This window comes from Corvus cornix, chromosome Z (genome assembly GCF_000738735.6).
Source record: "Corvus cornix cornix isolate S_Up_H32 chromosome Z, ASM73873v5, whole genome shotgun sequence".
NCBI classification, from domain to species: Eukaryota; Metazoa; Chordata; class Aves; order Passeriformes; family Corvidae; genus Corvus; species Corvus cornix.
In genome coordinates, this window is record NC_046357.1 from 74,900,831 (window position 1) to 74,914,409 (window position 13,579).

The window sequence follows — 13,579 nt, forward strand, 5'->3', positions numbered from 1 at the left end:
CATTTTTGGGCAATGCCTCTCTGAGGAGATTTTAAAATTTCACACTTCATAGATCACTGCCATAATTAGTGTTCTGTCAGTGCCACGATGACAGTGGTCACACAGACCAAGGCATGGCGTTTCGAACAGTAACAGGAAGACAGATCCTCTCCCTCTTCTTTGTGGAGTTATCTGCAGGTTTTTGAAAATGAATAGTAAGAATGTTTCAAATAAGAATAGATGTGTATCACTAGATGCATTCAAATACATTTTACTTCTTAGAAACAGCACAGGTAGCAAATATAAAAGACATCTATCTCCTTCTCCTCCTCCTCCTCCTCCTCCTCCTTCTGGAAAGACTGGAGGCTCGCAGACAGACAGACAGGAGTCTCTGGGGAGTCACTAGAGCTGTGGCAGTCATTTGTAGCTCTGCTGCCATCAGAGCCCAGGTCTGGATGAATCTCAGGATCCGTTTTCCCTTCGCTGCAGAGCTGTGGTTGTTGAGCTGTGCGGTGCAGTGAGGCTGCCATCGCTTCTCCTGATGCAGCCTGAAGTTTCCGTGTTCTTTGGAAAAACCACAGGGCTGTTTTTCAAGTGTGCTAACAACTTGACACATTCCACATGTTAAAAAAAGTTGACCTGGAAAAACAATCAGTGATGCTGTATGAATACATTGTATTTACAGTAAGCACGCTCACTCAGAGCAGCACTGGGTCACTTGTTAGCTCACTGGGCGCTTGGCCAAATATTAAAAATGTTGACATTAAGTAATTTGGGGGCTTAATAATGTTTTAATTGATGACTATTTAAACACCTCTGGTCAGATTGACCTACATGGCTAGCTGAACAATTCTGGTAGAGGTAATAGATTTGGCATGCTCAGTACATTGTGGAAGGCAGTGGGGCATATCTCAAACTTGTGATAAGCCTTTATTTCTGAAGACAAGGAGCAAACAAATGCACAATACTAAATATTGTCCTTTCTGTTTGTTTTCCAGATTAGCACTGTACGTATATGAGTATCTGCTCCATGTAGGAGCACAGAAATCAGCCCAGACATTTTTATCAGAGGTGAGTTTTCTTATATGACTTCCAAGGGCCTGCAAGTGAAATAAATATGATTTGGTCTAGAATAACAGCAGTGAGAACCTGGGGTATCAGTTCACCTCAATCAGTAGTTCCTCATCCTCTGGAAGCCAGTTTACCATGTCATTTTACATGACTTTGTGTAACTGTTTTTGCTGTGGTTTGTTATCCCCATTCTACACTGGGGAAGATTAATCTATTTTCTCTAATAAGTGGGCATGTTGGAGAACACTTCAGTGGTACTCTTTTTTGATGACCTTTTAACTTACTATTGATATCTCCAATTGTGAATGATGGGCCCTTCTAAATGTATTTTACATCCCACTGTCATACACTCTTGGTTCTCCTTCTCTGAAGCACTGCTGATCTGTCTGTGCTCTCACCATGCTTTTAACCACTTCACTTCTTTTCATCTGTTGAATCAATGATGGCTACAACCACTTAGGTCCTGCGTTTTAAAACACTTTCAACTGCTAATGGAATTTTTACCTTTACACAGTGGCTTATTTTTTTTAAGAGTCTTTTCAAAGACTTCATATGCATCTTTTGAAAGCTGAAATAAATTATGTCTCCTTGGCATTTTACTTTTGTCCTGGGATACAAATGTATGCTGAACATATTGAATTCTTCTGGGTTTATTATTGTTTTTAGTCTTTCACAAGAATATATAAGATGATAATGATGATATTATTATCATCATAAATATGATATAATAATGATATAATGATGATATGATCATGATATAATAATAATAATAGCAATGTAGAAGTAGTAATAATAGGAATAGTGAGCAGAAGTTGGGAAAAAATAGGCAAGATACTGTCTTATGAAAATTTGCTGCTTTAGCTGATCCTCCTCCAAAAGCTAATAAAATTATTATGCTGGTGATGACATTTTGGAGATGGAAGAGGAACAAATGAAAACCCAGAGTGTTGTTTGTGATGTTTACACAAAACTGACAAAGCAGATTTAAGGGAAAAGGGTAGAATTGTAGTAGGATCAGTTTATGTTTCTAGTAAAGCATGTTTTTGACAATTGTTATATCTCTGTGGTAAAGGAATGGAAAGATAAGAGATAAAATAATGTAGAGTATCATCTTAGCTTTCCCCAAACAGCTGTCATTTGTAAATAACGCATTGTACAAGGTAAATTCTGCTCACTTTATTTATATGATGTATTTGCAAAATGAGCAGTTGGCAGAAGCATAGCTGATACGACGTGTGGATTTCCAGAAAACATTAAATACAGTGTCTTGAAACTCACCTTTTAAAACTAATTCAGTCTTGAGTTACAGAGAAGTTCTCAGATGTGAACAATGAAACATAAGGATATATCAAATCTTCCAAATTAAGACTTACACTCATCAAGAGGTGGTCAGTAGGGTCAGGGACAATTAGCAATGCATAGAGTGGGTATGAGGTACAAGCTGTGAGTTTATTTCCCTCTGTAATTAGCAGTGCAGAGGGGTAAATGTGCTGATAATTCTTGTGAATGGTTCTTTGGGCTGGAGGCTCTCTCAGTTTGGGTGGGTTTCATTAAAAGTTAAACGGTTCAGAGCAACTCTCAAGCCCCAACACTCAGCTTTAAAGAAGAGCACACAGATTATCTGAGCTGTAGGGCAGCCAGTGGTGTCTAAAGGTTAAGAGCCCTCTCTCACAAATCTGCCAGGGATTGTGGCTCAGAGGAATGGAGCCAAATTAAAGGAAAATACAAGTCGGATATCCATGAATCCACTGTGATACTCTATAACTTAGGGATGGTTGTCCTGAGCATCCCTGTGTTTCTGTTGTGCTTTGTGTCTAGTTTGATTTTTGTACACTTCCCTTGAAGAGCTGATCCTTATCCCATGTATTCTCTGTCCTGGGAGTCAGATTCCAGCCTTGGAGGGCTAATTCCTGGCTGAACGAGGTTAGTGGGCATTTCCCAGTTAGTCCATCCCTGGCTATGAGCTTAACCTGTACAGTTGACAATGAAGCTTTTTTTTTTTTCTATAATGAATAATTCTTGATAAGTCTCATTTATCAGACAGACTGCATCTGCCATGTGAAGCACAAGTAAGGATACTCTGAAAAAACAAAACAAAAACCCTTGAAAAGAGCCCCAAACTTCCACATTCCCTTCAGTCTCCTCCAAATCAGTTTCTCAAGATGAAATATGTCCCAGGACTCACAAAATACCTGAATTGGGTAATTGCTTCACCAGGCCCTGCTTTGAAGAAAACAAAACACTGCTTAGACGTAATGTGGGTGTTCTACACAGACAAAATTTTTACTCTTAAGCAAATGATTTTTCTGCTTCAGGAACCCCGTTCTCATTCTAGTTGTACATTGCATCTCTTCATTATGTTATTTTGAACCTTTTCAGAGGTACTGTGTGTTCCTGATTATTAATGCAAGTCTTTCCAAGACATTCCCAGGGCACAGGAGGAGTAGCTGTGCCTCAGAGAAGTGTATTTGAAGAGTGTGTAATACCTTTGTAGTAGCTTTGGCATTCAAATGCTCATTACTTTTTTCTGCCAGCACTTAAGCAGGAATTTTGTAAAATATGGGGTTTTTGTATTAACAAATGTGAGGGATGTTGGTTCATTCTGCCAGCTTTACCAACTAAAGTGATAGTGGCTCAAGGTTATATTTTATAAACCATTTAAAACAGCACAATTATTTTTGAATTGTTGTGTTCATATAATATATCAAAATTGCATTAGGTTTCTTCATGTTTGAGATTTTCTGTGTGGATTTTCATGTAAGTGCAAACAACATTTTTAGGTGTATGTGGTACATATTCTTCTGCTATAGACAAAACTTGTATGTGTTTAAATTTCTTAAGAATTGTATGTGGAAATCAAGTTGGAGTTGAGAATCTTAAGTCTCGTTGAAAAATGCCAGCTTTAGGAGGGTCCCTGGCAGTATGAACACTATATCTACCTTTAATATTAAGCTTTTATGTACTTTTACATATATGCATATGGATCTATCTCTTTAAATTCCTTTCATATGAAGGCTGCTAAAGCATTTAATTAAGATAACCCTGTCCTTGTCTACCATTACTTCTGTCTCTAGAGAAGGTTTGTGCTTTTAACAACTCCTTTTTTAACAGAGTTGGACAGGAAATGATACTGTTTGTCATAACTGGAGGAGTTTGGAGCACACACAATGCCTTTGATCCACCAAGTTCTAATGTGGAACATTCTTCTGGACAGTGTTGTGTGGGCTTTATTATAGCCCAAACTATTTAATTTTGAAGTTAAGGATAAGCTAATGACTGGCATTGAAAAGGTGGTTGTGTTAGTATAGTTAAAGTACAACATTTTGGGGAGTTTTGCAGACAGACAGACTCTGTTGCTGTGATTGGTGTTGTCTGATGGGTTCCCTGATCAACAACAAAAGTTTGAATTCGGGGGTTGAGAGTTCTTAAACTGCATTTCCTTTGAAAGCAGCATCAAACTAACCAAGTTTCCTTGGTGGGAAGGAAGTCCCAGCCAGTACAGGTATTGAGGAGAGCTTGCCAGCACAGGAAACCAAGCCAGAGTAGCTGTACATCTTCCCCAAGTGGTGGGAGACTGAGTTATGGCAGTGGTGCTGCCTTGCTTTTGCCTCATTACCTCTCACTGAAGCACTCCTTGAGGATTATAAAACGCTGCTGGCCGTGGCTGCGGGGGGAAGAGTGCCACCTGCTGAATCTACAGCATCAGTCCTGTGCAAACGGGAAAAGATTTCAGAGTTTAAGGGTACTTTATAATCACTTTTTTAATCATGCATTTTTGACCTTAAAATAATACACAATGTGTTCAGAATTAAAAGAAAACAAGGAATAAAATTCTAAAATATGCTTCCCTAGTGCAAGAAGAACTAATTTTAAGTATCAGCTATATTAGTAAGTGTAAAAAAGTAAGTAAATAGGGCATTCAAATTGATGCCCGTAAAGTGTTTCATAACCATGAAATCTTCTCTTCCTCATCTTTTCTCCATCTGAATTATGTAATGCTTTTTAGTCACAATGATCACGAGAATGTACACCTCTGTTTTTATCATTTTGTTTTAGATAAGATGGGAAAAAAACATCACACTGGGGGAGCCCCCAGGATTCTTGCATTCCTGGTGGTGGTAAGTACCGGTTTTCTTTTCCTCTGATTTTTTTAGAATATGTCTGGCCGTTTCCAGCTGCTGGAGGCAAGAAATTCAGGTGAACAGTGTAAAAAGAATGAGAGGGTGAGGATAAAGAGGCATTCTCTTGTTAAGGAATGAAATAAAAGAAAATTAGATACAGGAAAAGATACAGATCTTGGATACAGGAAAAAAAAAAGTGCATAGGGCATTCATAAGAAAGAAGATGGCCTGGATTTCCTTCTTCACCACCTTCCTGCACATTTTGCAGTTACGGGATCATTCTGCATATCATAAATGCATTTGGAAAGAAAACTCAGTAAATACAGAGACTCCGTAGATGTGAGCTTGCTCAGTCTGCAGTCCATAGCTGTGTGTGCAGAATTCCCCAGGGGAGAAGAGTGCTTGTAGGCACTGCTGTGTAGCCATGGTATTTATTCATTATTTTAATATATCTGACAAGCCTGTGTTTGAAGGAATGCAGAAGTGCAGACAATATGCCCAGCTGTCAGGAGCACAAGAATTCACAAGTTTTGAAACCGTCCCATTTGAACCAAAGTGATTTGCACAGCTGCATGGGAAGTGGGGTATCCTTCTTTGACCATTCTTGCACAGCTTTTGCTGTGTGATGGAAGCCTGGCAAGACTGTGTCCCTTTAATGTCTGCATTATCCTTAATTTTGACTGTCTGCAGCAGAGTGCTCAAACTGTCCATAAATCGCTATTATGGTGCTGGATTAAGTTACAAAGGATTAAGTCTAAACCAGTAAAAAACCACTATGAAACTCCAACAAATTTTATTATCAATTTTATTATTAAGTCATTCTAGCATACACACAGTTTAATTCCAGAAACTCTGTGGTAGAACTGATTGGTGTATAACTCTAGTTGAAGGAGTTTGTGGGGGAGGACCAATGGGGTTACGTACCATAATACCCTTCCTTTCACTCTTTATGACCTAAGAACATGCCCATCCATTTTTCTGTGCTTGCCCAGGCACCAGATCCTCAGGGAACTTTGGTTTGAGCACAGGACTGGACATTTTTCTGCAAAGGCTGTGGCTACCCCATCCCTGGAGGTGTTCAAGGCCAGGTTGGACGGGGCTTGGAGTAACCTGGAATGGTGGAAGGTGGTGGGGACTGGATGGGCTCTAAAGTCCTTCCAACCCAAACTACTCTGTGATTCCATGAACCTTGACCATGGAAGGACTCCCAGTTTTCTCTCCAGTTTCTTTCCTTTCCATATTATTACAAATTCATTCCTTCCCATGCGTTGTGGAAGTAATTTGAGCAGTTGCCAGAGGGATAAGGTTAAGCACAGTAATACACGTTATATTCTTATATATTAGACTGTACTGCAGTGGTATTAAAGGAGTAGAGCACTGCTTGCCTCAGAGATCAGATGGCAGGACTTGGTTCCTCACAGATGATTTACAAAGCTAAATTCTTGCTTAGGGGTGAGTGTTCCCATCCTTTGGAGGAGAAGTGATGTTTCTGTATAGGAACATCCACGTGGGGTGTGTGTACACCATAAAATCTGCATGAGCATCACAGTGACACTCTCATCATCCCTGTAACCTCTTCTCCCTTGCAGTGTGTTTTGGGATCTCTACTGTGCGGCTCCAGAAAGACGAGAAACATGTGAACACTCAAGTGAAGCAAAAGCCTTTCATGACTATGTAAGTTTCGTGTGTCTTTACCATGGCTTCATTAATTGCATGTATAAATGTCATAGAGAAGTATTCTGCACTGCAGTGGCTCAAAAACACAGGTTTGGTCATATGTAACTCTCAGTTTTCTGAGGTTACCTTAGAATTAGGAGTTCCTAATTCTTTAACTGCCAGCACAATATGGGTGACTCCTGGAAGCTCAGAGATCAACGTGCTGTCCCATGTGTTAATGCAGAAAAAAAGAGTGTCCTTCTGTCCCCCATGCCATTGACACATGAGGCTGGTCACAAAGGCACAGGACAGATGGATGTGACCTGTCCAAATATCTGTGCTCTGTCAGTGCTAAAGAAAAGGCTCTTCTGTAGATGGAATTGATCCCTGGCTTCTGTCAGGACCCCCCTGGCTGAAACTGGGGTGGGTCATATATTTTTGTATCCTGAAGTAAGTATTTTTCATCCTAATAAACAACCAGACATCGTAGAATAAGTTAAGTGCAACATCAGCTGGTCCAAGAGAACAGGAGGGATAAAGAGCAGAAGTTTCATGACAGTTTTGCTGCCTTTAGTTCAAAACACAACAGGGAGGGTCTTGAGTGAGAGTAATTCTCACAGTACAACTGTGAAACCTCTTTCTTTGAGTCTTTTCCAGGTCTGTCTCACAAGTAGTGTCTAGTTACTGCCAAAAAATATTTCTACGGATAAAATTGAAATTAGACTGCCCTGAGTGTCTTACAAACACAGATTGAGAACAACAGAAATGATTCAGCAAAGTGACCATTTTCCATTTTCTGTTGTCAAAATCTGGTAATGGCTTGGCATCCTACAACATGTGAGCTAATGGTGTTCTTGCCTTGTTTGCAGTAAACAACACCTTAGACTGTAAATGTACCATCAGCACAGTCAGAGCTGTTCAGCGTCTTTCACCAATGTCTCTTTAACACCCTGTAGTGGTGGTTAAATTGTGAGGGTGACTGGTTAAGGAGCTTGGACAATGTTGCACAGTCATGTCCAGGCTGTGCTGACCACTAAACATAATTAATAAAAGAAATAATTATCCGAGAGAGGAATAAAGTTTAAGGACATTTTGTACCCACATAGTTGTTGAGGTCAGCCAACTTAGTAAGGCACATTCCTCAAATTAAAAATGAAGTATCTCTTGCAAGTGTAATAGCTGTGGTCATTTTGGCCTAATCTGCTTTAAATATAACGTTGTTGGAAGAATAGAACACTTAGCTATTAGTATTAGCTACTTAGTATTTTGAATCCTTGTTATTAGAGGAAGGTGTAATTCCCCACTGAAGGAGTAGCAATTTTACAAGAATAGTGTAAGACCGTGAGGAATGACATTAGAGATTTAAATGTGGGGAGATCCAAAGCACAACAGTTGAGTTCAGTGGGGGACATTGTGTTCTCAAAATAAAGTGTGTGTAACAAAAGCCAAAAATCAAAAAAATGTAAATATTGTTGTGAAACAAAATTGTAAAACAAAATGATCAGCAAGAGGAAATTTTCAGTGAAAAAGTATTTGGAGTCTAGTAGGAGTCCACAAACCTTTAAGCTCAGAAGAGTTTAACTGATCAATAAGTCTAAATTTAGAGGTATACTAAGAATCTGAGTAGGTGAATCAAAGTATTTAGAAACACCCCTTAGCATTTCTAATTTCTACAGGTCTTGGAATATTACATGGCCTTATTGCTCAGTTCTGTCTTCATTTGTGATGTGCATTGTCATAATTCAAGGAAAGTGAGAAAATGTGAGTTCTGTGTGTCCTACAGTTCTGTGATTGAACGTTTAAGTTACTGTATAAAGTTGTGTTTGAAGAAGGAAAAATAAAATCACGGTATGATTCTATTTCACATCAAGACAGGATGAATGCTTATTTTAGAAACAATTTGATTTACTTTAGAAATTAATTCACCTGGTGTTTGTAAAACCCATTCTCTCAATATTTTAAGGTGGCAGGAAAAGCTTTGCATTGTTTTTGTCACAGTTGGGATAAACTCATGTAATCCCTCACAAGACTCACAATGCTCCTTGTCGTCACATGAATTTTGCTTAGGACAGTCTTCATCATAGTTTTTGTGTCTGGTATTTTAAGGGAGCGTTTTAAGCTCATGTCAAAGAACAAGAAAGTGGTTATGGGATATAGCCAACAGATTTCACAGCAGAGGAAGATAAACATGAATTAAGTGAAATCCTGATCCATGTAGTGTCTTACCATTGACTGTGGAGGGGTCAAAATCCCACCATCAGTGGGGACCGTCAGAAGCTGCTGCTGGATTCTGGCTCCTGCCAAGGCTGAGGGGGCTGGTAAATCAAAACTCTGCTGCCACATTGCAGGTCAAGTAGTAGAGCATTTGTAGCTGTGCTGTCATATCTGAAAACTGTTATTGTAAGTACAAAACAGCACAGAAGGCTTGTTTATTAATTCATACGAGCAATTCAGAATTTTTTATGAGGCATGTGTTCCACTTGACCTAAGAAAAGCCATTCCTGCTGAAGGGGTGCATGGTCTGGCTGCTGCAGACATGGCAGCTGTAGCTGAGTGGGCTGTGTTTGGAGAGGAAATAATCTTGTCTTTGCTTTCGTGGAGAGAGAAAGGCTTAGGAATGCTTGATGGAGGAAGAAAGCACTTGCAGATGATTTAATGATTTGGAAATGTTGCTGCCTCACTCGACATAGCTGCGAGTCAGGCAGGAACACACAGGTTGACTCATAAAATGAATACACAGAAAGACTGAGTTTCTTTACGTTTACTTATAAGTTTTACATTATCTTAACTGCAATTGTGAGGGTAATGCTGTTTGATTTCTCCCCCCCTCCCAGCATTTTGCTTGCAGCACCAATGTTCATCTTACTAAAAACCCACTAAATAGAAAAGCAAAGACTTATTCTGGCTTTATAAAGACTTTCCATGCTCATCATGAGTTTAAGTATTTGCAGCTCCTCCATATTTAAAATGGATTGTGTGTTTATTTTCTGTCAAGATTTGCCACTGGATATGTTTTCTTCTGAGTGAACAAGGTTCTGAACTCATTATGTACATTTATATCATTTTTTTAGGCTTGAAAAGATGCATGTCATGAACATGCACGTGTTGGATCAGGGAGATAGGTCCTGGCCTGGAAGTTTTGAGATATATGACGTAGAATTGGAAATTGTTTCAGGTGACTGAGGAAAGAAAACTGTTGCTTGCTCACCCAGCCTGTTAATAATGCAGGCATTCCAGTAGGAGTAGCTTCATTTGAAGCAGAAAAATCCCTGTGATTCTTTTCCGGGTACCCGTTACTTTACTTTTCCTGCAGGAAAACTTCTCTGTGCTTTAAAGTCTTGTGAGAAATCATGTACATGGATGGTCTGAGGCAAAATTCAGTCTTCAGTGTAGAATGATTTGTGTTTCTTGATGGTGTCCTGAGGAGATCTCTTCACCTCTCTAGTTAAGAGCTCATTTTTCCATGTTTTGAGATCTTCTGCTGAGAGAAGCAAGTTCCAACATGCATCTCTTTCCACTTCTTTCCAAGGTGAAAACTGGGTCAAAAAGGGAAATAAAAACTGGATTTTTAGCAGCACCACTACTTCTGATGGCCACAAATGACCATCCTGCTCGTCCTCAGGCCTGGCCATTCATCCCCATCTCTGGGTCTGAAGGGGTGGTACCTGAAAAGTCCTTCCTTACAAGATGATTTCTATACATAGTGGTTAAGATATTTTTACTGTCCAGAAATTCCTGTGCTCCTTTTATTCTCATGTTCCTGGCACTGGAAGTTTTACTGTGTGGTGCTGGTGTAAAGAAGGGATTTATTATTTCTCCCATGTAGCTGTATTAAAATATTGATTATTTCCCAGGTAACTTTTGGTTAGTTCTTCTCCCCAGCTTTTTGAAAGATCACTTCTGTTATGGGCAAAGGTCTCTGGTTTGTGTTTGTGTCTCCCAGAATTCCAGGTAATGTACAGGGTAACAAACCAGAGACATTCCTCGCCCCAGAGACTGAGCAGCCTCATGAGTTGGTACCACATCCCCCCTGCCCTGTTGGCACAGTTCAGTGCTGAGCTCTGTGACACAGCTTAGGTCATGTGAGGGTTGTAGAGTGTACCAAAGACAATGCTGCCATCAGTTTTGTCCAGATTATTCCTTTTAAAGGTCATAACTCTGGAAATCAAATTTTCCTAGAGGTTAATGAGCAGCGTGTTTGGACATTTGAGATGGCTGATCAATCTCTGTGCATCTGTCTTCAGAAAAGTTTGGTCTCTGCATTTAGGAGGAGGAGAAATTACCATCTCCTTCTCTGAACCCATCTCCCTCCAGTAGAACTAAGAGGCACTTGCACACCCTAAATGCCCCAAGCCCCCTTAATTAATCATTATCAGTACTCAGTATTTGAGGAGTTATGAATATTTTTATGTCCATTTTGGACTAAAGATTACCATGAAAAGCCTGTGAGACTGTTCTCGCACAAGGACTTTTTTGGTTTTGGTTTCGTTAAACTGCTGTCCTCTTTCTCTGCCTTTTGTGTATCAGGGATGGAGGAACTTGTCTTCATTCTTGATTGCCTGACCCATCTCTTGCTACTGTGACCTTCTGCAGGCAGCCTAGCTAGAGCAGCTTTTGCTTCTAGGTTTATTGCTGGAAATGGAATTCTCGGTCTGGTTTCTGTGCAGAATGCATGTTCAACATTCCCTTCAGTCTCCTTCTCCAAATCAGTTCCTCAAGATTAAATATGTCCCAGGACCCACAAAAGACCTGAACTGGGTAATTTCCAGCTGTCAGTTTCTGTGGAGAATGCATGTTAAACAACTTCTGCTTAAAACAGAAATTAAGGAAAAAAAGCTCCCCATCATTCGCATCCTCCCATGGAAGGGCAAAAGATGACAAGGTGTCCTGCTTTGCTCCAGGGCTTTTGTACCAGAGGCAATGCTGCAGATCTGAGTTACCTGTTCATTCCTTACCCGAGTTCTTTGTGACCTGAGGGTCACAAAGTGCTGGAAGACCCTTTACATGTTTACTGGTCATCACTAAGTCAGTGATTTCACCTTCAAAATATGTTCTTCAGGCAATTGATTTGTTTACTCTGTAGATAGTTCCTGTGTCCAGGTAGAGAATAGGTTATTTCTTAAAAGTAGAAGAAATTTATTAAGTGGCCGTAGCATTCTTTTTGTAGTTAATAGGGAAGTGAAAAGCATTTCCTCTCATAGATTCATTGTTAAAATTGTATTCTTTCCTTTTGTAAATAGCATTCATATTTAATTTTGAATGAAGTGCCTTTCTTTACTGCTCTTTTCATTCTGTGGAGATCATGTCTCACACTGCTCAGATATGTCTGCAGTAAAATGTGTTCTTAGATATGGAAGCCAGAAGAAAACCAAGGAATTTGCATTTGCCTTGAAATTCCGTATCTGAACACATTAAGTAAATCCATATGGCTAAAGATTGCACTACAATAAACAATTAACAAACCGTATTTTGTGCAGAACACTGGTGTAATATCACAAGGTGATACATCCTTGACTTTCTCATGTGTGCCGCCAAAAATGCCATGAATGTGAAAAACTGGATAAATGTTTAGGATTCTTGTCCTTGGTGTAGGAGCTGTTTTGTCTGCATGAACAGGCCAGTGCTCACTGGGAGGTTTGGAGAGGACAGGGTGGGTCACCACCCGAGGATCTTACATAGAATTTACACAGGGGAGCTGAGCTTCTTTAGTCTCTCAGCTCTAATTTTATTGCTCAGTAGCTGTTCTTTAATGCAATTGTGTGGAAATGATTAGTTAAAAGCATGCTCCAGCTCCCAAGTCTGCAAACAGCACTGTCTGGTCTCATGTATTTACAGGTGAAAATCAGAATATTGCACTGTATCTTCAGGAGTATGAAACTCTTTTTGGTTGCTCATCAGGAATTTCTTGAAGTTGAGAAATTGGTACTTCCCTTGGATTGCAGAGACTCCTTTTGCAGAGAAATCAGGATTAATTTCCTGTTTCCTGCTAAGAAATCCCCCAGCTGAATTCTCGTTCTCACATTTTCATGAAGAGGGAAGCTGTGCTTGTTCTGCTCATACCATCCTCCTTCATCATTCCTTTCCACAAATTAGTAGAAAATATAATGCTTGGATTTGAACTGCTGTGTGTCACAAATGTTAATTGTAAGCTCTGATACAGAGATGTGTTGTTTCTTACAGCCAACATAATTTTTCTCTTTATAGAGGTAATTTCCCAGGTAATTCTGTGCTTTGCTTCTCTTTTAATGTGAGAACTCAGCCACTTGTTTCAGAGAGAACAATAAGTATTTCCTCCCCAAAATTTCAATGGCTCTTCTTTGAGTGAATATTTAATTTTCTTAGAGTTTAGAAGTAAAATGGTTAATTAGTTTGAGCTCAGTGGAAGCCTCAGACAGGATAAGGAACCACCATTTCCCCAAAGGTAATTTAGCTCCTCTTTCATGGTTCCTAGAGGGAGGCACTGGACACATTTCTTTATTTTGCCTCTTTTCTAACAACCATTTTAGCTTCACTTTCATTGAAAACAATGGGAGATAACAGCCATTTTAATGAGGGGAGGCTTTTGGGAACATTCTGTTCGAAAAATAGTATTTATTTAGAGTGGAGCACTAAAAGGATTTATATACACTGTATGCAGAACCGTGCCAAATTTATGAAATGGGATAAAATTTGGTTTTCTTTTGCTTGGAGGAAAGGAGGAGGATGTGAAGGCTCAGAAAGTTAAGGGAGAAGTGAGTGGTTGAAGAGATAAT

At 39.6% G+C, this 13,579-nt stretch overlaps 1 protein-coding gene across 4 annotated transcripts in view; it reads left to right on the forward strand.

Moving 5' to 3' along the window:
- The window catches only part of SSBP2 (single stranded DNA binding protein 2), a 134,699-nt gene that overhangs the window by 31,065 nt on the left and 90,055 nt on the right, over window positions 1-13,579 (forward strand). For all 4 annotated transcript variants that reach the window (XM_039566488.1, XM_039566486.1, XM_039566487.1 and 1 more), the window contains exons 2-4: window positions 978-1,050; window positions 5,107-5,168; window positions 6,761-6,845. In XM_039566488.1, the coding sequence (XP_039422422.1) occupies window positions 978-1,050; window positions 5,107-5,168; window positions 6,761-6,845 (220 nt within the window). The remainder of the gene's footprint in view (window positions 1-977; window positions 1,051-5,106; window positions 5,169-6,760; window positions 6,846-13,579) is intronic.